Below are 21,448 nucleotides of genomic sequence, written 5' to 3'. Positions count from 1 at the left end.
CTCTTTTTAATTTATGGTTTTTTTGGGAGGGGGTAGGATGGGTGCATAAATGTGCATGTATTTATGGAGGTAAAAGATCAATTTTCCTTTTCTGGAACTCACTCTGTATCCCAGGCTGGCCTCGAACTCACAGAGATCCACCTGCCTCTGCCTCCAGAGTGCTGGGATTAAAGGTGTGCGCCACCACTGTCCGGCTCAGTTTTCCTTAGGTGCTGCCCATTGTGTTTGTGTGTGTGTGTGTGTGTGTGTGTGTACCCATGCACATAGGCAGTGCTGTGGGACACACGCGGAGGTTAGAAGACACTTGTGGTCATCAGTTCCATACGTGTTCCAGGGACTGACTGAGGCTGTCAGCCTTGGCAGCGAGTGTCTTCACCTGATGAGCCATCTTGCGAGCCCTGTGCCATGCTTTAGGACAGGTTCTGTCACTGGCCTGGGCTAGTTGATTAGGCTAGGCTGGCTCTCTGCCTCCCTAGAACTGGGATTAAATCACATGCCCCCACATGTGGATTCTTTGACTTAGTGGGGTCTGGGGATGAACCTCATTTTCTAAGCATTTTATTGGTTGAGCCTTCCTTCTCCCCAGCTCCAGCCTCCTTCAGTTTAATTTTTAAGGGTTAAAAAAGCTGAGAAACTTAGTCTAAACTTCTGTTTTAAGCTACGTTAGTTTTTCAACTCATAGACTTGTTATTTTTGTCCCCAAACATCTTCTCAGATAAAACACCATGTCCAGCTGTGGATCTAGAACATACATACCCGATTCTCCTGTGTTTTGATGAGTCTCCGGCTGAGGCAGGAGAGACAGTTAGCGGGCTGATCCTGGGGTCAGGTGAAAACACTGGTGTTGGGGCGCTTGTCCTGCTGGAGCGCTTGTCCTGCTGGAGCGCTTGTCCTGCTGGAGCGCTTGTCCTGCTGGAGCGCTTGTCCTGCTGGAGCGCTTGTCCTGCTGGAGCCCCGGCTGCAGTGCGGCTGAGTTCCCAGGTGTCCTCCGGCCCCGTGCTGTTGTGCTGTCACTGAGTCCATGCAGTTTGTGGGTCTGCTCTGCAGTGGTCCCTGCCAGACCTCCAGGTGGCTTAGCCCCTGCCACCCTGTAATTAGCTCTGCTGGGAGGATCACGTCAGTGAGATGTTTGTCCCCAGTTAAACCCCATGCGGGCTCTGTTGGCGCTCCTTCCTCCTTCCCTTCCCTGGGATGCATTTCCTTAGGTAATGGCTGCCCCACAGGTGTGCCTTCCCAGTGGTAGTGAGCTTTAAAAAACATACCCTCTTTGAGGACAGAAATACATCAGCTTCTGTTTTCTTCATAGTTTGTGTTGTGTTCCCCAAACTTTTTGGGGGTGGCAGGGGTGACAGTCTAGTACAGCAACAGGTAGTAAGTAGCCCAGTTATGGTTTCTAAGCCGACAAGTTAACTTGCCCAGGAAACAGGAGAATATATGAACGTTGTGTGCTTTATTTTTAAAATAGTTTATTTCTTTAATGTGTATGGGTGTTTCGACTTCATGCATGTACGTACACCATCTGTGTGCCTGGTGCCCAAGGAGGTGAGAAGAAGGAATTGGGTCCTCTGGAGTTACAGACATTTGTAAGGCACCATGTGGGTGCTGGGAATCCAGCCTGGGTCCTCTTGAGGCCATCTCTCTAGCCCAGTGGTTCTCAACCTTCCTAATGCTGTGACACTTTAATACAGTTCCTCATGCTGTGGTTGAATGAAAAAAAGAAATCAAAAGTAAAGGGAATGACTGTTCCTAGGTATGGTGGAGGAGAAAGTTTATTCTAGTTATATGGGAGAGCATAGCCAGAGGCAGGGACATCTGGGAGAGTCCAGAGTGAACATGACCCTGAGCCATGGGGGGCAGGGGCAAAGGAAGGGAGAGAGGGGAACCAGGCGCAGCAGCCAGGAGGCCCAAAAGGGAGTAGATGAAAAAGCCAGGTGACCCCAGGTTGGATTATACAAGGCAAAGCGGCTGGGGGAGGGGCAGCCCAGCCGTGGACTGGAAAAGTTTGTGGTGGGGGACATGGTGTGCCAGCCAGGAGGGCCCTGTAACAGGTAGAGACTGAGGGATGCTGGGAGATCCCTTGTGTTAAATGGGCACCTCATGTGTTTGTCCTAGGTTTGAACCCTAACAGTGATGTGACCCCAGCCACAAAATTATTTCATTGCTACTTCATTCATTTATGAATTGTAATATAAATATCTGGTACACAGGATATCTGATATGTGAGCCCAAAGGGGTCACAGCCCACAGATTGAAAGCCATGGCTCTGGCCCCTGGTTTTGCTTTAAATAGTCCTTTATCTCTGTAGAAATGAAAACATGGAAAGAATAAATAATGAATTAGATTGAGAAGAAAGTCGTACATTTTTGTGTGTTACTGTTTTTATTTCTTGACGTAAATCCAGCATCCCAAGTGTTCTGCCTTGCATCCCAAGTGTTCTGCCTTCCTTTTGTATGAAAAACTTCTGTAGCATTTCCTGGAGTGAGATCTCCTGGGGACATTTTGTTTGTTTTTGTCTCAGTGTATTTTTATTTTGCCTTCTTGGTGTTGATTTAAGTGTATTTATTCCTTTTATTTATGTATTTGTGCATATCCTGTGGCACGTGTACACCAGTCAGAAGACGACCTGGAGGAGGGTCTCTCCTTCCACCCCGTGCCTCATGGATCTGGAGCTCATGCAAGTGCTGTTACCCACCAAGCACTGGTCCTGCCTTTATTCTTAAAATGTGTTTTACTAGTTTTAAAACATTAAGTTGATAATTTTTTTTTACCAGTTTCAAGATGCAGTTCTGCTTTCTCTGACTGGGACGCCTCCTGTTCCGATCTCGTCTTGGGTCTGTCCTCACGATACCTGTGATGCACTTTCCTCTCTAGGGCATTTTCACTGGTTTTAAACAATTGTACAATGGTGGGCCTGGGTATGTGTCTTGGTTAGCCTTAATTGCCAGCTTGACCTAGCTAGAGTCATCTGAGAGGAGAGCCTCAGCTGAGGGCATGTCTGTGAGGAGCCCAGCCCACCGTGGGCAGCACTGTCCCTAGGCAGGAGTACAGGGTTGTAGAATAAGAAGGCTAGGTGATTCATATTTCATGTGTTTCCGTTTGTTTGGCTATTTGTCTCTGTGCTTTGTCCGACCTTGGTCTCAACAATTCTCGCTCATATAAACCCTCCTCATTCTCGCTAATTTGACTCCCAGAGATCCACCTGGGGCCTAGTAATGGATCTCTGCATCCAGATCCCTCAGTAGTTGGATGAGGTTTCTAGCACGACAATTAGGGTGTTTGGCCATCCCATCCCCAGAGTAGGTCAGTTCGGGCTGTCTCTCGACCATTGCCAGCAGTCTGTTGTGGGGGTATCTTTGTGGATTTCTGTGGGCCTCTCTAGCACTTTGCTTCTTCCTATTCTCATGTGGTCTTCATTTACCATGGTCTCCTATTCTTTGTTCTCCCTCTCTGTTGTTGATCCAGCTGGGATCTCCCACTCACCCAAGCTCTCTTTCCCTCGACCCTTGCCCTTCACTACCCCCACTCATGTCCAGGCTGTTCATGTAGATCTCATTCCATTTCTCTGTCATTGGGCGATCCCTGTGTCTTTCTTGGGGTCCTCTTTTCCAGGTACCAATGGCTGAGGGGTCACCAACTGGATCAGGCCCTCTGAGTGGGTGAGACAGTTGATTGGCCTGATCTGTTTGGGAGGCATCCAGGCAGTGGCACTGGGGCCTATGCAGGGTCCCTTGGCTCGGCCTGGGAGGAGGGGACTGGACCTACCTGGACTGAGTCCACCAGGTTGATCTCAGTCTGTGGGGAAGGCTTTGCCCTGGAGGAGATTGGAATGGGGGGCGGGCTGGGGGGAAGGTGAGGGGGGCGGGAGGGGGGAGAGCAAGGGAATCTGTGGCTGATATGTAGAACTGAATTGTATTGCAAAATAAAAATTTTAAAAAAAAATTTAAAAAAAAAAAAAAAGAAGAAGGCTAGGTGAGCAGGATCCTGAGTGAGCCGGAGTATGAACTAGTAAGCAGGGTTCCTCTCTGGTTTCTGTGTAAGAGTTCTGCCTTGAGTTCCTACCCGACTTCCTACAGTGGTGGACCCTGGCCTGGAAGTGTGAGCTGAAATAGTTTCCTCCCTCAGTTGCTTTGGCCCCAGAGTGTTTCCATCATAGCACAGAATGCTCTTCTCTGTTGGTGTCTTATTTGCTTGTTTTTCCAGCTTCCTGGATCTGGGGGCGTATTTTCCTCATCAAATCAAGTTCTGATTATCGCTTCTGACAGTTTTCTAGTCCCTACCCCATCCTGCTGGGAGTGCATCTTCCAGTGTTAGACTCTGTTGCTGTCTCATGCAGCTCTCCAGCTTTGTTCCCTCCCACCTCCCTCCCTCCCCTCCCCCTCTCTCTTCCTCCCTCCCCTCCTCCTCCTCCTCCTCCTCCTCCTCCTCCTCTTCCTCTTCTCTCTCACTCTCTCTCTCTCTCTCTCTCCCTCCCTCCCTCCCTCCCTCCCTCCCTCCCTCCCTCCCTCCCTCTCCCTCTCCCCCTCTGTCCTTTCTCTCTCCCTCCCTCCCTCTCTCCCCCCTCCCCCTCCCCCGCCTCTTTCTAAAAAGCATATTTTATTTCTTTAATGGTGGCTGAATTCTGCTGTTGTGTATTTTAAGTTCTCCAGTCCCCTGCATCAGATGCCCTGGAGCTGGAGTTACAGGCTGTTGTGAGCCACCAGATGTGGGTACTGCAAGCCTCCTTAACCACTGGGCCATCTCTCCAGCTCCTACAGTTTTTCATCATCTGATTGTGCAGTTCTTACATACAGACTCTGTAGACGACATTTGGCCCGAGTGTATTTTATGTCCTTTTGACAATCGTTGTCACCTGACTGCTGTTTTCTTTTTCTTTTCATCACTCCAAGTTGACTTTAGCCTCCTGAGTGACTCACATGTGCCACAGAAGTCCTTGGATTTGGTACATAAGCTTTAATCTTGAATCATTAAAATGTTTATAAATCGGGTTGGTGAGGTGGCTCAGTGTGAAAGTGCCTGACACCCTGAATTCATCCCCCAACCCCACTGGAACAGAGAAGCATTTCCCAAAAGTTGTCCTCACCACGTGTGCACCGTGACACTTGCACGACCACCCACATATGATGATGATAATAATAATAAAATAAATGTAAAGTGATTATAAATAGGTTGAATTTTAAGAACCACAGATATGTTTTCTTTTTTTCTTTTTAATTTTGAATGCAATAGAGGCGACAATAAGCCTTGCTGGTTTGAAGGTTTAAACATGAATAGTATAATGAAAAACTACTCAGCTTCTGCAGCCTAGAAAACATAATTTTTGCTTATCCATCTAATTGGCGTGTTTGTAAATGATAATGTAATTCAGTGTTGGCAGAGATATGGAGCAGGATAGACACTCCTTGAGTTTCCAGACAAATGGACATTTATATGGCTTTTCAGAAGATAAACCTAGTAGTATTAGTAAACATTTTCATACTGTTTGACCCAGTAATGTTGATTGTTGGGGTTTCTTACTCAAAATGGTTTAAATTCCAACAAAAAGCCACTTGTTGGAAGGTGTTTGTTGCAGTCCTATTTCTTTCCATTTTTTTTGTTGCATTTTTTGCATTTTTGTTTATTTACTTATTTTGTGTGTATGTGCACACATGCTCACAAGTATGGGTGTCATGGTGTTTCTGTGGAGGTCAGAGGACAATTGGTGTGGGTTAGTGCTATCCCTTCACCATGTGGGTTCTGGGAATCCAACTCAGGTCACCAGTCTTGGTGGCAAATGGCTCTACCCACCGAGCCATCTGGCCAGTTTACCACCTGTTTCTAATGGTGAGGTATTATGCAGCTAAACTGCCTGACAGTGAGTGTCTCAGGGGGACATTTTCACTCACAAAGTACTTTACAGCCATTAAAAACAGCTTCATGAAAAGTACTCCATCACAAGGAAAAAAATTGAAATAAATTAGTATTTCAAGGAGATGTATTGTCCAGCCATTGTTTTTAAAAATGCCTATGCCCCATGCATGATGGCACACACCAGTAATCCTAACTCTCAGGATCATGAGCTTGAGGCCAGCCTGGGCTACAGAGCAAGGCCCTTTGTGTGTGGGGGGGTGGGGGGCGACTGACAAATGGGGCTAGGGAGATGGCTCAGTGAATAAAGCATTTGGGGTGCAAGTATGAGGACTTGAGTTCAAATCCCCAGAACCCACATAAAATGTGGGACATAGCACATATCTCTGTAATCCCAGCACTCTGTGTGGAGTTGGGAGCCAAAGACAGGAATGCTCCAGCAGTTCATGGGCCAGCCTGTGGAAAAACGCAGAAGAGTGCGCCTGTTAAACACGGTGGGAGGTGAGGACAGACACCTGAGATTGTCCTCATGTGCCCGGTGTGCATGCATGAGTGCACTTGTGTACAACACACACACACACACACACACACACACACACACACACACACACACACACACCATAAAGCCTACAAACTGGAAGACAGTGTGTAGAGAAAGAGTCAGGTGTTGGTAGTTGCATCCCAGGCTTTCCCAGGACCTTACATTCCAGTCGATCAGGCACATCTGTGCTCTCAAGACTGATGATTGTTCTGTGCATGGGTGAAAACACAGCATTTTATTTTTGTTTTTGTTTTTCACAAAGGGTTTCTCTGTGTAACAGCCCTGGCTGTCCTGGAACTTGCTTTACAGACCAGGCTGGCCTCGAATTCACAGAGATCCACCTGCCTGTGCCTCCCTACCACTGTCCACCGAAACATAGTTTTTAAACAGTGACGTCTGTGCTTCTTTTTCAGATAAAAATTTTGATGACGAGGATTCTGTGGATGGAAACAGGCCTTCTTCTGCCAGTTCCTCATCATCCAAGGCTCCATCTAGTTCCCGGAGGAATGTTAGCATGGGGACCAGCCGTCGGCTCGTGTCGTCCAGTCTTGGATCTAAGTCTTCAGGTAGGACCCCGTCCTGTGTGACCCCATCCTGTGTGACCCCATCCTGTGTGACCCCGTCCTCTGTGACATCCTGTGTGACATCATCCTGTGTGGCATTCTGGGCTCCTCTGTCATAGCACCTGCCTACCCTGTCCCCTGAGCACGAACTAGTTCCTGTGCACATTCTCGCGTGCAGTCTCTGGTTGGCCTGGCCCTTCTCTGTTGATGCTGGGGAGCCGGCAATGCTGGTTTAAGATGCCAGGTGGGCTCGCCTGTCCTGTGAGTCCAGCCATTGAGAGCAGACAGTACAGAGGAAAGAGCACAGTCCGAAGACGAAGGTCAAGATCACACCCCAAGCCCTGTTTGGTCATCTGGAACCAGTCTGGCCTTGACCACCATCAGACATTTTACCAAATCTGTCTTTAAGACCAGAAGCCAGATGGAAAATTGTGAAAATATGATTTGTTCCTACAGGCAACATTTTCCCTTGTGAAGGTCAGTGTGAGTACTGGGGAAATAAGCAGTGGGAGGCCTGTGAGACGGCCCAGCAGGTAAAGACACTAGTGCACACACCAGTGATAACGGAGCTCAGTCCTTGGAACCCTGCTCCCAGTACTCCTTGTCTTAGACCGTTTGACTCCTTGTTATTTATACCTCTCTTTGCTGTCACATTTTAAATTTGCACACCTTTTTCTTACTCTTTACCTCTAAAACATTGTGTAGACACTTGCTTTAAAATGGTGCTCACCGATGGTTGTGTCTTGGGGTTGAGGGTAGGGAGAGGGATAGAGTCCCACAGCTGTGAAGGCCAGAGCTGAGCAGACTCAGGGAAAGCCTGAGAGGAGGCACTAGTGCTGCCCCCTGGTGGTCTCTTCTGGGTGAAGGAAGGGCTTGAGAGCGATGTCCCCTGGTGGTCTGTCCTGGAATGACAGTATCTTCATTCCCAAGGTGCCACTGAGGCAGCCCTGTCAGCCTGCCCTGGGAGCTGTGTTGGCCACAGGAAGACCAGCGTTACTTTGCTTCAGATGTTTGCCATTCTTCCTGATCATTTCGAGTGCTACTAATTTTTGATTGTTGAGTTTATGTTTATTTAACATACAATGCACTATTTTAAGAGCTTTATTTATTTTTATGTGCATGAATGTTTGCTAACATGTATGTGTGTCACTGTGTGCATATCTGGTTCCTGAGCATTAGGTCCCCTGGAACTGGAGTATAGATTATTGTAACAGTGTGGGTTTTCTGCAAGAGCAGTAAGAGCTCTTAACCTCTGAGTGATCTATCTCTTTCTTCAGCTGTTGTAAAGGGGATATTCTCAGTGTTTCATTCACCTCCCTTGTAGCATGTTTCAAGACCTCGTGTGTGTGTGTGTGTGTGTGTGTGTGTGTGTGTGTGTGTGTGTGTGTGTGTACACATGTGTGTACTCAGACATGCTTGTGGAGGTCAGAGGACAACTTTGGGGCGTCAGTTCTTTGCTTCTGTGATGTGGGTCTCAGAGAACAAATTCAAATCGTCAGACTTGGTGGCCGGTTCCTCTACCTGCTGAGCCGTCTCACCTGCCCACCTCTTTCCCTTTAATTCGTTTTTTATTCCCGATCTTCCCTTGAGTGATGTCAGTCCCGTAAACAAGGGTAAGACAACTCCTTCATCACCTGATGGCTGCTGTCCTGCCCCTCCGTCACCCACAGCCCCTCCAGAAGTCTCCACTGGGTGGGTTTTGCCCTCAGCTGTACCCCCTTCCTTTCTTTCTTTAACACCATAGTCCTGACTGCTGTAGAGTTTGGGTTTGCAGATCCTGTGGACTCAGGCCGTTGCTCTCTGCTCCCAGCACTCTAATCATGTGATAAATCGAAAGGAGCTCGCAGTTCTGCATCACAGCCTGTGACTGACACTGTGAACACATTTGCTGCTACCTGGGCTGTCTGTTTTTTGTTTCATTTTCTCTAGCAGGTCCGGTAGGGTCCTACAGCAAGTCACGTGTCTGATAAGAGAGCTAACGTGCTAATCTCTATAAGTCACTACTGGGGCTTCAAGGATGAGCACAGACACCAGTGTCAAGACTTAAGGAACAAAACAAGACGAAGTTGTTGTGTGGGGTTCACTCCCGTACATGACATCAGAGTGGTTAAACAGCCTCAGCATGAGCCAGCACACCTTCCTGCACTTCCCTCCCCGGCCCTTCCAGAAGTCCCCACTGGGCTAGTTTTGCCCTCAGGCCTGCCTTTGTTTGAAATGTACCAGGAGGCATCTTAACACAGCTTTGTGGGGGAAACTTGAGCGGGTGACTGGATACACAGTTGAGGGGCTGGACAGAGTGTGTCGGCTACTCTTGCAGGGGACCAGAGCTGGGTTCAGCCACCCACAACTGCTGTGAGCAGCTCAGAGGCTCCAGTGCCCTCCGGCCTCTGTGTGCAGCCACACACAGGCTCATACACCTCAATAAAATCAATCTGGTTTTTATAGGTTTTAAATGTCCGGAATGCAATTTCAATGGTGCACAGTTCTGTAGTATATGTTCTATACAGTGTTGAGTTCACATTACCTTCGTTTTTAAAGTTAATCTTTGTGTTTTTTAATAGCTGCAAAAGAAGGTGCCGGTGCTGTGGATGAAGAGGATTTTATTAAAGCCTTTGACGATGTTCCTGTAGTGCAGGTCAGTGTGGGTCTGTGCTGCTGTTAAAGTCAGGGTGGAGAAGTGGCCCAGTGGTGTAGAGCCGTAGCTCAGGTTCTTCCAGTGGACTGGGTTTTGGTTCCCAGCACTCATATGGGGATACTCACAACTGCCTGTAACCCCAGCTCCAGGGCATACAACACCTTCTTTTGGCTTCCGCAGGAACCTACAAATGTCTCACACACACACACACACACACACACACACACACATATAACACATGCACAGACACACAAGAGTAATAAATAAATAAGCAAACAAATCCTTTTTTTAAAAAAAATCAAGGTAGAAAGTCTTTAGATTTCATTTTTCAAACATACCTGTGTCAGTTAGCTCTTTGCTACATCAATGAAAGGCCTGTGGCAGCTAGCTTTATAAAGTGTGAAAAGAGTCTTTTAGCTCCTAACTTTGGAAGCCCAGAGTGTGGAGTATATGGAGCAGGCTCGAGAACCACGCCTTGACCGCAATACTTGATGGTGTGGGGTGGATGGCCCTGGGACAGCAGGCAGCTCCTGTTAGACCAGCAGAGAGGACAGGGTGGGGACAGCTCAGGCTTTCGTAAGAGCCTCCTCAGAATGGCCTCCCCAAGTGACCCAAGGCCTTAACGAGCCCACTGCCTGTTAGTCACACCATCCGGGCTCCTCACCTTTTCATTCAGTGGACCTTGGGAGTTCATGTCCAAAATCCTTTACCTTTCAATGTGGAAACTGAGATTGTCAGGACTCTCGGAGATCTAAGGTACAGATTAGAAAATGTGGGAGCCCGATAAACTGACAAGAACAGAAGTCCTGTCCCATGGATGTCTCCGTAGAGAATGTTGGTCACGGTGTAGAAAAGAGGTGGTTGGTGACAATTAGAAAAGATAGACACGTATTTAAGATTTCTTTTCTTGGAAATATGAGCTAGAAGGTTTTAGCACCTGGAAAGCTGGAGAGAATGGTTTGTAGAAGTGTGGTTTACACCGTCTTTTTTTTTTTTTCTTTGAGACAGAGTTTCTCTGTGTAGTTTTGGTGCCTGTCCTGGATCTCACTCTGTAGACCAGGCTGGCCTCAAACTCACAGAGATCCACCTGGCTCTGCCTCCCAAGTGCTGGGATTAAAGGCGTGCACCACCACTGCCCGGCGGTTTACACCATCTTTGATGCTTCACTTAACAGATGAAGTCCGGGGGACTGCCTCTGCCTGTGTCCTCTGTTCTGATTGGGGCTGATTCTCTCTTTGTGCTGGGCTGTGGATTCCTGCAGCTCCCCTTGATCCCTGGGGTACCATAGTGGCCATCAGGTGGCAGACTCCACAGGCTCAGGTTCATCCTTAGTACTTGGCCTCTTGGTTGAAGTCTCACAGTAGGATTGAGGGCTAATGAGTGAGAAGACTTGAAAGTGTTAAATTAGAGTTGCCCTGTGAGCCTGGCACTCTGGTTTCCCTTCTGTTGGTGTGGTGAAGCATCGACCAAAAGCAGTAGTGAAGGAGAGGATCTGCTTGGCTTATTCCAGGTCACAGTCCATCATTGGGGGAGGTCAAGGCAGGAGGAAAATGGCAGGCCTGCTTGCTGTCACACAGCTGTCCCTCTACCCAGTAAATTCACTCAGAGCCAATGAAGTACGGCAGAAATGATGGCGGATGCTGCTTGCTGGCTTTCTCTCCGGTCCATGCTTAGCTGGCTTTCTTATACAGCCCAGGAGCCTGCTCTGGTGCTCCCTACAGTGGGCTGGGCCCTTCAGCATCAGTCAACAATCAAGACAATGCCACACTAACATTCCCACAGGCCAGTCTGATCTGGGCAGTCCTTCAATTGAGGTTTCCTTTTCAGACAATTGCAGGCTGGGTCAAGGTGATCGTTAGAACCTGTTAGATGATGGTTAGGATGCCTGATGACCTGAATTTGAATCCTGAGGAGGGATTGCCAGAAGTTGCAATGCACCATGGGACACTGGCCCCATTTCTTGTTCCATCATACACATTCAGTAATAAGTTTTTTCAAAAATGCCTCATGCATCTCTGTCTGTTTTCTTTCTCTTGTACACAAACTCTTTTGTTGCGTTACTAGTAAAGATGTCCACAGCAAGGTTGCTTACATGTGGCAGCAAATAAATGTAGGGGTTCCTGTTGATTGTGGGTACGGGCTCACTAAGATGAGCATGCCCAGAGAATTCCTCATGTGGCGGGAGAGTTTCTTATTATACTTCCCTGACTTCATGTATTGAAAAATCATCTTAATTCTGTACGTTGTCTTCTGTTAAGTATAAATTAATTTTGCTTCCAGATTTACTCTAGCCGAGACCTCGAGGAATCCATAAACAAAATTAGAGAAATCCTGTCAGATGACAAGCATGACTGGGAGCAGAGAGTAAATGCTGTAAGTGCCGCTTTCCTGTGGTTCCATTACGTTTATCTACATGTTTACGTGTTTACAGACATAGGGATACTTTACACACAAATCACCATCTGTACATTTTACTCTCTTAGTAAATGACCTCACCTTCTTTTCTTGTTTGCTGTGAGTCTTGGGTTCTGAGATTGTTCCAGGGTAGTCTCACTATGTCCCGGTTGCTTCTTGTTGTTAGATAAACACCTTGACTAAGAACAACCTGGAAAGAGAGGTTTATGTGGCTCACGGGTTATAGTCCAGCACTAAAGGAAACTGGGGTAGGACTTGGAAGCTGGAACCTGGAGGGAGGATCAAAAGCAGAGGCTGGAGGAGTGCGGCTTACTGGCTTCATGGCTCCCTCAGCCTCTCAGGACCTCCTGCCCAGGGGCAGCACCACCTGTGGTGGACTGGGCCCTCTCACCTCAACCATCAATTAAGAAAATGCTCCAAAGACATGCCCACGGGCCAATCTGACGAAGGCAAATCAATTGAGGGTCCCTCTTTCCAGATGACTCTAGTTTATGTCAGGTTGACAAAAAATAATGATAAAAATTACATGCTGTGTAACCCAGGCTGGCCTTGAACTGGGGATCTCCTGCTTTTGCTTGTGGAATGCTAGACTTAAAGGTCCTGCGCCCCCACACCCAGCCCTACTTCTGTTTTTAAAACATACCAGCTTCCTGGGAGTGGTGGCACATACCTTCAATCCTAGCACTCGGGAGGCAGGCGGATCTTTATGAGTTTAAAGCGAGCCTGGTCTACATAGAGAGTTCCAGGACAACCAGGGCTCCACAGAGAACACTGTCTCAAAAGCAAGCAAACAAATGAAAACCAAAAACCCCAGCAACTTACGGGCTAGAGAAATGGCTCAGCAGTTGAGAGCACCACTGCTCGTACTCCGGTTCTGGGCGCCAATGCCCTTTTCTGGCCTCCATGGTGCCTGCATCCTTGTAGTGCACACAGACTCATGCAGGCACACACGTACACCTAAGAGGTTTTTCTTAAGGCAATCATATTTATCATGGTTGCTGCATTTTAAACTGGAGTCTTAGTTGTGATTTAATTTGTTCATTATATACTAGGTAATAACTGCCTGTCCAAATTGTCTTTGCAAAAGTCGTTTCTAGGAGCTAGAGATATAAATCCAGCAGTTAAGAGTACCTGCTGTTCTTACAGAGGACCTTAGTTTGGTTCCCAGCACCCATATCAGGTGGCTTATTACTACCTGTAACTCCAGCTCTGGGGGATGTGACACCCTCTTCTGGCCTCTCAGCAGGCACCTGCACAAATGTGGCACAAACACACACACACAAATCTTTTTTTTACAATTGGTTCCTATCATCAGTTAACTATTATGTTTATATCTATATTAATGGCTTTTTGTTATGTAGATTCAGTGTTTAGCAATGTTTTCCACACCTCTGACTTTTCTCGGTCCCATTAGCTAAAAAAGATGAGGTCGTTGCTTTTGGCTGGGGCTGCTGAGTACGATAACTTCTTTCAACACTTGCGTCTTCTGGATGGAGCCTTTAAACTCTCTGCCAAAGACCTGCGGTCTCAGGTAGTGCGGGAAGCTTGCATCACATTGGGGTAAGGACTGCGACACGCTCCATTCCCCTACACTGGACCATAGCCTCTCTCGGAGCTTTAGAGAGAACTGCTTGGGCATGTCTGTGGGGTCACCTCTAGTCAGTCTGCAAGACCCTCACCTGCTAACATTTATGTCCGTACTGTTAGAGTAGCTGCTGCCCACTGGTGTAGAGTGTTGGATTTTAAATTTTACTCACTGACATAGCTCTGAAGCCTCTATTGTACTATTAATAGAAAAAATGCAAGTGTATGGAATTCTGTCTTTGAGATCTTTTCATGATCTTTTGCCTCCAGGATATATGTGTATTAGGATACGTGTTTGTTTCTCAAAGAGTGCTATAGCAATAAAGTAAATGCAGGGCCGTGGGCTCCATTAGTGCTAGAGCACCTGCTAACCTGCAGAACCCTCAGCTCAGTCCTCAGAATTGGAGAAAGAGAGAGAAAGGATCTTGACAAAATGCTACAGTGCTGTTTTAGCTTTAGCGAAACTTCAGTGTTGTGATTACACGCGTCAGAATGTTGAAGTAGTAGCCACAGCAGCTGCAAGCGTTATAACTGTGTAAAGTTTTAGAGTAGGTGGATCTTAAAGCTTCATGTTTTATATGCAAAACAAAAATAAGATCAAAAGGGGTAAGTGTTGTGTTCATGGCAAGTAAGTCTTCATGTAAGTCTTTGGTCTTGGAGTTGTTCTTTGCTCTGTTAATACTTGTTTGGAAATTATTAAGAAAAATGTGTTGGCTGATGGCTTCACCAAGTTCTGTACTTGTTCATCGTAAGTTCATTTTTAAGGTGTCTCTGACCCTTGCCTTTTATCTATCTCTAGAGGACCGTGAAGGAGGGCTGTCAGATGTTGAGAGGCTGTGTGTGGGAATGTGACTACAGCTGGTCCTCTCTTGTTACAGGCATCTGTCATCAGTTCTGGGAAACAAGTTTGATCATGGAGCTGAAGCCATTATGCCAACTATCTTTAATTTAATCCCAAACAGTGCCAAAATTATGGCTACTTCTGGTGTTGTAGCTGTGAGGCTAATCATTCGGGTAAGTATGTCATGGGGCCACCGATGAAAGACCAGAGTGGTAGATCCTGCTGGCCCGTGGGACATAACAGGCACTCCTCCTGAGGGTGTCTGTACCATTGCAGTCTGTCTCCACATGCAGCAGCGTCTCTTTCCCACGGATGGAGATGTCCAGAGCTGCAGGGTTTGTGCTGTGTCTTGTGGGCTGGCTGGTGCAGTCACTGAGGGGCACATCTTAGACCCACCTGCCATTGGTTCCAAGTACTTGACTGTCCAGAGCATCTGTCTTTTGTCTCCCCTCCACCACGTCTGTTCTTCCTTCCGTGTTAGCTGTTTGTGCTTATGGTTGCTGTTTACCTGAAACTCATTTACTAATGGCAGCAAACAAGGAGCTGGAACTCTGCACTTGAGTTCTCTGGCGCCTGATGTGAGCAGCGGCCAGGTGTTAAAAATCCTCATGCGCGTTTTCAGGAAGAGTAGTTCATGAAGGCTTCAGAAGACCTCTTCTCTACTTCCTCCTCTCTGCCACCCTCAAGGCAGCTGCCTACCATCAAGCCCAAGGACCTGAGTTCAAGCCTCAGGACCCACATGGTGAAGGGAGAACCAACTCCCACAAGTTACCTCTGACCTCTACACATGTGCCAACACACACACACACACACACACACACACACACACACACACACACACACACATTCAGAAAGACACTAAATAAATAAATAAATAAATAAATAAATAAATAAATGTAATTTGAAAAATCTTGAAACTCTACAGAGTGTCCCCAGTTCCCACAGGATACTTAGTATCATCTTCATCCTTACTGTTTTTGCTTGCCCTTACTTGCAATATTAAACCCAAAGCCATTGTATTTCCCACTGAAACAGTGTTAGGATGGCTCAGCATGACGAGGCCCTATGAATGCACACTGCCTCAGCCACTCAGATGCTTCAGTGACCTCAGACTTTGTGACTCCAGACTGCATCCTGTGGTCTGTCCTGGCCCTGTCAGTTCTATAGTGGCCTGTGTGTGACATTTCAGGGAATTCTCTTTCCTTCTTCAACACTGAAGAACTTTAGACTGAATGTCCATGTGCTGTGAGGTCATGTGCCGTGGGTCATGTGTTCTGTTGCATCTTGTTCCGGGTCTGTGTTTCAGGTGCTCAGCTCTGTTTTCATCCTTCTCCACAGCACACGCACATCCCTCGGCTAATCCCTGTCATAACAAGCAACTGTACCTCTAAGTCTGTCGCGGTTAGAAGGTACGTGTTGGAAGTTCCTCTTAATTATCTTGCAAGTCTCTAAAAACAAGATGAACACCAGATCTCCTCCATGGATAAAGTTTCACATTTGAAGTTACTATTTAAGATCATTGTAACAGCTGCTTCTTGGTCCAAGATCAGTAAAATGCTCTGTGGCTGGCAAGATGGTTCAGTGGGTAAAGGTACTTGTCACCAATCCTTAATGACCTGAGTTCATCCCCAGGACTCTCAAAAGTTGTCTTCTGGCATGTGGGAGCATGTGTGCATACACACACACACACACAAAGATCTTTAAAAATATTTTAAAGATCTTAATATTTTGCAAGGGAGAGAGAGAGAGAGAGAGAGAGAGAGAGAGAGAGAGAGAGAGAGAGAGAGAGAGAGAGAGAGAGAATGTGTGTGTGTGTGTGTGTGTGTGTGAGAGAGAGAGAGAGTGTGTGTGTGTGTTACCCTCAGAAGCACCTTGCTGGCCTATCTTTGCTTATTTCTGATTCTTCTTTACCTCTCCTTTTTCTTTTTTTCCCCTTTAAATGAAACTTACCTACTCAAAAGATAAACTGATTGATCTAAGCTGTTTTCTTTTCACCAACAGACCCCTTACTAAGTTCTGTGTTTCTTCCTTACCACATTTCAGGCGCTGTTTTGAATTTTTAGATTTACTTTTACAAGAATGGCAGACACATTCACTAGAAAGGTGAGCATCTGTGATTCAGAACCGTTGTCTGACCTGTGAGTCCTGGGGGTGAGTGCCGCAGCAAGTGGTGGAAGGAAGGAGTGAATCAGGCATTTGCTAAGTGACTGTCGTTTCTACTGATGTGAGCCGCTTCATACTGGAGACGCTTTAGGGAACATCATCCTTCCAGATACTAGTGTGATATGGCTTGTGTAGTTCAGTTGGTGGGGTGCTTGCCTAGCATGTCAGAAGCCCTGTTCCATCCTCAGTCTTAAATAAACTGTGCCTATAATCCCAGTGGGAGAAGGGGTGGGGGAGGTGAGAGAGGGTAAGGAGGAGAGACAGAAGGAGGGGGTGGAGGGGGAGTTCAAGGGCATCCTCTCTCCAGCTGGCAGTATGCATTATCATTGTTATGTGGTAGGGGGCAGTATCGGTACAGGTTCTATTTGCAGCTCAGCGAGGATTTAGAGCTGCCCTCACCTGATACTTGGCAGGAATTTCACTCACTTGAGAAGGTTTTTAATTCCCTGTCATTGGTCAGCCGTTGTCTTTATGGCAGTTTGTAGCAGATTACTTTTACGTATCAGAATTTAAAAGCAGCACTGTGTCAGGATTTCTGAACAAACATGTGCCTATTCATTTTCTTTGATATTTTTAGTTCCTGTCAATTTTAGGTACCTGTTCTTCTGAGTTTGGAGGCAGTAGGTGGTAGTATTGTGCCACAGTTTTGAATGGGCATCATAGTTGGTCAACCATTTTTCATCATACTGATAATAGACGCTAGGGAATCCATCCCAGTGATTATAGAAATCAAAACTAAGACTCAGTTGGAACTCCTAAGCAAATTTCTAATCGGAAGCACTGGTTTTCAGAAACTGAGGCTGTCTACCAACTGAGAAAAGCACAGGAGTTGGAAAGTTCTTGCAGAGGTCTGGTCTTTGTTAGTCGTGGAGACAGTATTTTTTGGAAATTTTATCTTTATTGTTTAAGGAGATTTTCCCATTATAACATGCACATCACTGGCCACTTTTTCCCTGGACATCTTCGTGTCATCCTGACCAAAATATATATTTTTTCCTTTAATAAGGCAAAGGGATAAGAGATAGGCACACTACATTAATTGAGGCACAGGCCACAGAAAACATGGATGATGGATGAAAAGTGTAGAACTTGTTTGGTCCTCAAAAGCTAAATAAGTATGATTCAAAAAGAAGTTAGTTGTGATTTAAAAATAGTGCTATCTGGGGCTAGAGAGATGGCTCCATGGTTAAGAGCACTATCTGCTCTTTCAGAGGACCCAGGTTCAATTCCCAGCACCCACATGGCAGCTCACAGCTGTCTGTAACTCCAGTTCTAGGGGATCCGACAACCTCACACAGACGTACGTACAGGCAAAACATCAATGCACATAAAATAAAAATAAATATAAAAAAAATAGTGCTATCCACATCCTTCTTCAAGAGTAGGGTGGCGATGGGTAAGAGGGCATTGTGTAAAGGGGGTGGGGCGTGTTCTTAGCCTCTGAGCTGTGTTTTAACTGACTAACTTTGGCGTGAAGCCAGCAGACCCACATGGCTATTTTGAACTTGATTCCACAAGCCTGTTTTCACCCACTGAAAGTTGTGCACTTAATGACTGCTATTGCTCTTTTTCCTAAATGTCTAGACACATATCAGTATTAGCGGAAACAATAAAGAAAGGAATACATGATGCTGATTCTGAAGCAAGAATAGAAGCCAGAAAGTAAGTTTCTCTTGATTCCAGCTCATCTTTCAGACCCACTCTATGGACTGTCTTATTCAACCCTATAGGTTCTTTAAGCATATTCTGTTAGTGGTAACTGTTAGGTGTGACTCCAGAAGTCCACTTTAGTGTGTTTCTCTAAGTTTTTGTTGACATTTTGCTCTGTAGGTGGTTGCCGAAGTGGAACTGAATATCAATAGGACTAAGGTTGACAATAGGATTCTTGTTTTCAAACTTAAGACAAATCATGAGTTAGTGCTGGTTCCGACTCTGTGTGTTCATTCACTAAACTGTTCAAAGCCATAGAACCCAGTGTTCCTTACCACATTACCGTGGGAGATGACAGCCACAGGGCATTCTCTTCTTGGCATCATGTTTGAAAACATGAAATGGTCACTTAGCAAGCATGAATCATGGGAGGGGGAGTTGGATTGACTGATGCCTGGGTTGTCATGGTGATATGTCCAGTTTCAGACTCCCAGTGGAACTGAAAATGCTTCAGTCATATGGTTTCAGCCCTCAATCTAGGACCTCCCTGGAGATCATAAGGTCTTGCAACTTAGAACCTTTAATTCCCATTTTGTAAGTGAGACAGCAGCTCAGAAAGGTCAAGTAACTTCTCCAGCATCCAAAGCTGACAAGGAGCAAGATGGCTCAACCGGTAAAGGCACTGGCCACCAAGCCTGCGGACCCGAGTTCAGTCCCTGGAGCCCACACTGTGGAAGGAGAGAACTAACGCCCACGGTTGTCCTCCCGTCCCCACATGTGTGCTGTGGCACCTCCACCCCACCCTGCACGTCGTCGACAAACAAGTCAAAGGGCCTTTCCGATTTAAGCTGGAAGTTGTAAAGCCAGGACTTGTCCGAGGCCTCCTTTGTTAGTTCTCTGGCCTTGTGCCCGTCACTCCTCTGAGCGGGTAATTGGAGGCCTCGAATCCCAAAGATGCTGCATTAGTATATTGGGCTATCAGGGTCCTCTGACTAGCCCGGGGGTTCGTCGTTTTTCCTAGGTGCTACTGGGGTTTCCACAGTCACTTCAGCCGAGAAGCAGAGCACTTGTACCACACTCTGGAGTCCTCCTACCAGAAAGCCTTGCAGTCCCACTTGAAGAACTCGGACAGCATCGTGTCTCTGCCTCAGTCAGACCGATCTTCTTCCAGCTCTCAAGAGAGTCTCAAGTAAGGGCCTTGGCTTTGCTGACCACAGTGCAGTGTTGTGTGTGTAAAAGTTCGCTGCACAGAAGCGCACATTGAGGCTGTGTTTTTACCTGAGGACCTGCTATAGCTCCCCAGGCGTCAAGGTAGACTCTGGTTCTAGGTAAGATGTGTCTGGGAGGTGAGAAACTTGGCCTTGGACTCTGCCACAGACTTTTCCTTTTCTGTCATAGCAGAATGAGCTAGAGAGCACCATGAACATTAATGAATCAGGGAGTCCTCCAAGAGGATGTGAGTGCTGCCCGGAGACAGGTTCAGAAAGGGAGCTTCAAGACATGGGACTTCGCCGGCAGCATGTCTGCCCTGCACTGCCCTGCTTCTGACTTCTGTCCCTGTTATTGTTTTGTTCTGTTGGAAAGGTCATTCATCCCAAACATAATGTTAACACTCTATCAGATGTGGGGTGGGTAAGATAATGCATTGCCTGAAGAGTTCCGAGGACCCTGAGCATCTTCAGGCACGCTGGCTCTGTGGTTGTGTCAGCACAGATAAAGCACACTTTTGATAACACGTTTATACATGCCTTTTGCAGCCGGCCCCTTTCTGCCAAGAGAAGTCCCACCGGCAGCACCACGTCCAGAGGTAAGAGCTTGGCCACAGAGCCATAGAACCACAGAGCCACAAAAACGCAGAAACGCAGCGGTGGGGGGCCTGCTCCTGCCTGCCCTGGGTGGGCTGCTCATCTCCTGAGGCTGCAGTCAAGGACAGGACGCTGGGGCCTGCTCTCAGCCCACTCAGTTGGGAGTCATGTGCTACACTGCCATCTGCTGTGACTCCTCAGCGGGGCTCCTCTTCACCAGGGCCCCCTGTTTACATTGTCTGGGTGGCTAGGCAGGCAGAAATCAGGCTCTGTGGCCTCTCCTCCCTCCCTCCCTCCCTCCCTCTCCTCCCTCCCTCCCTCTCCTCCCTCCCTCTCCTCCCTCCCTCCCTCCCTCCCTCCCTCTCCTCCCTCCCTCCCTCCCTGCAGCCACGAGTCCTTTTGCTCCCCGGCTCACATAAACGGAGAATGAGAGCAGCAGTTTGGTGGCTGTTAGAAGCTGGGAAAGGGTGTGTTTCCAGAGAGGGCATAGCTAGGTGGGGACGCTTACTTTATTTCCTAAGTGGGCCATAACCTGAGACTTAAGTTTTCCATTCCTAGAACACTGGAACAGTAGATACCTCACAGGCAAGGTTCCTGTGCTTTTCTTTGCATTGCGTGAACTCCAGGGCAGTGAGGTACTTCCTCCCTCCAGTGAGGTACTTCCTCCCTCCCGTGGGCACCGACATGTGTTACAACTTAGTGTTTGTCTCTAAGAAAAACAGAGCAGCAGCATGTAACAGTTTGTATTTGAAATCCCACGTGGTCAGTCCTCCCTGACTTCTCTTCCTTTACCACTAAAGGCTCTACAGTTAGTACCAAATCTGTGTCAACGACAGGATCCCTCCAGCGGTCTCGAAGTGACATTGACGTGAACGCAGCCGCCAGTGCCAAATCCAAAGTCTCCTCGTCCTCAGGCTCCACCGCCTTCAGCTCTGCAGCAGCGCTGCCCCCAGGGTCCTATGCATCTTTAGGTAACCAGGCTCCCTCCTGTCCCGCTGCCCAGTGACCCTGGCCTCTTAGCAGATTGCAGGCCTCTGTGGCTGAGGGAAGCCTCACTGTTGCAAGGAGGTCTGAAGAATAAGTAATTGCACTCAGGGGTAGTTCCCAGCCGCCCTCTGTCCAGTGTCCCTTCTCTCTGGAGCATCAGTCTGTTCCATAAGGACGTGTATGCTTTCAGGCTGTGTGGTCCTCGTGTCCTCTTTTCTACAGCAAGTCCTGCCCCGACCCAAAGCCACTGCCCGTATTGCCCGCACTGGCTTTCCCCCTCCTACCAGTGGGAACAGAGCCAGATGGCTTAGTGGGGACTCAGGTTTCCTGTAGTTGAGGGTCTCTTAGAGTGGAGGGTGGGTGACAGGAGGGTTCTAAATGAACGTGATGGACCTTTAGCGGACTTAAGCACAGTTGTAC

At 47.4% G+C, this 21,448-nt stretch overlaps 1 protein-coding gene across 1 annotated transcript in view; it reads left to right on the top strand.

Moving 5' to 3' along the window:
- The window catches only part of Clasp1 (cytoplasmic linker associated protein 1), a 241,274-nt gene that overhangs the window by 124,389 nt on the left and 95,437 nt on the right, over positions 1–21,448 (top strand). The window contains exons 9-19 of the mRNA XM_059280301.1: positions 6,799–6,951; positions 9,510–9,583; positions 11,864–11,956; positions 13,413–13,558; positions 14,461–14,596; positions 15,762–15,832; positions 16,467–16,526; positions 18,171–18,248; positions 19,258–19,425; positions 19,994–20,043; positions 20,842–21,012. Of these exons, the coding sequence (XP_059136284.1) occupies positions 6,799–6,951; positions 9,510–9,583; positions 11,864–11,956; positions 13,413–13,558; positions 14,461–14,596; positions 15,762–15,832; positions 16,467–16,526; positions 18,171–18,248; positions 19,258–19,425; positions 19,994–20,043; positions 20,842–21,012 (1,200 nt within the window). The remainder of the gene's footprint in view (positions 1–6,798; positions 6,952–9,509; positions 9,584–11,863; positions 11,957–13,412; positions 13,559–14,460; positions 14,597–15,761; positions 15,833–16,466; positions 16,527–18,170; positions 18,249–19,257; positions 19,426–19,993; positions 20,044–20,841; positions 21,013–21,448) is intronic.

This window comes from Peromyscus eremicus, chromosome 15 (genome assembly GCF_949786415.1).
Source record: "Peromyscus eremicus chromosome 15, PerEre_H2_v1, whole genome shotgun sequence".
NCBI lineage: Eukaryota > Metazoa > Chordata > Mammalia > Rodentia > Cricetidae > Peromyscus > Peromyscus eremicus.
The sequence above is the reverse complement of the archived record's forward strand: the minus strand, read 5'-3'. Positions and strand labels throughout refer to the sequence as shown.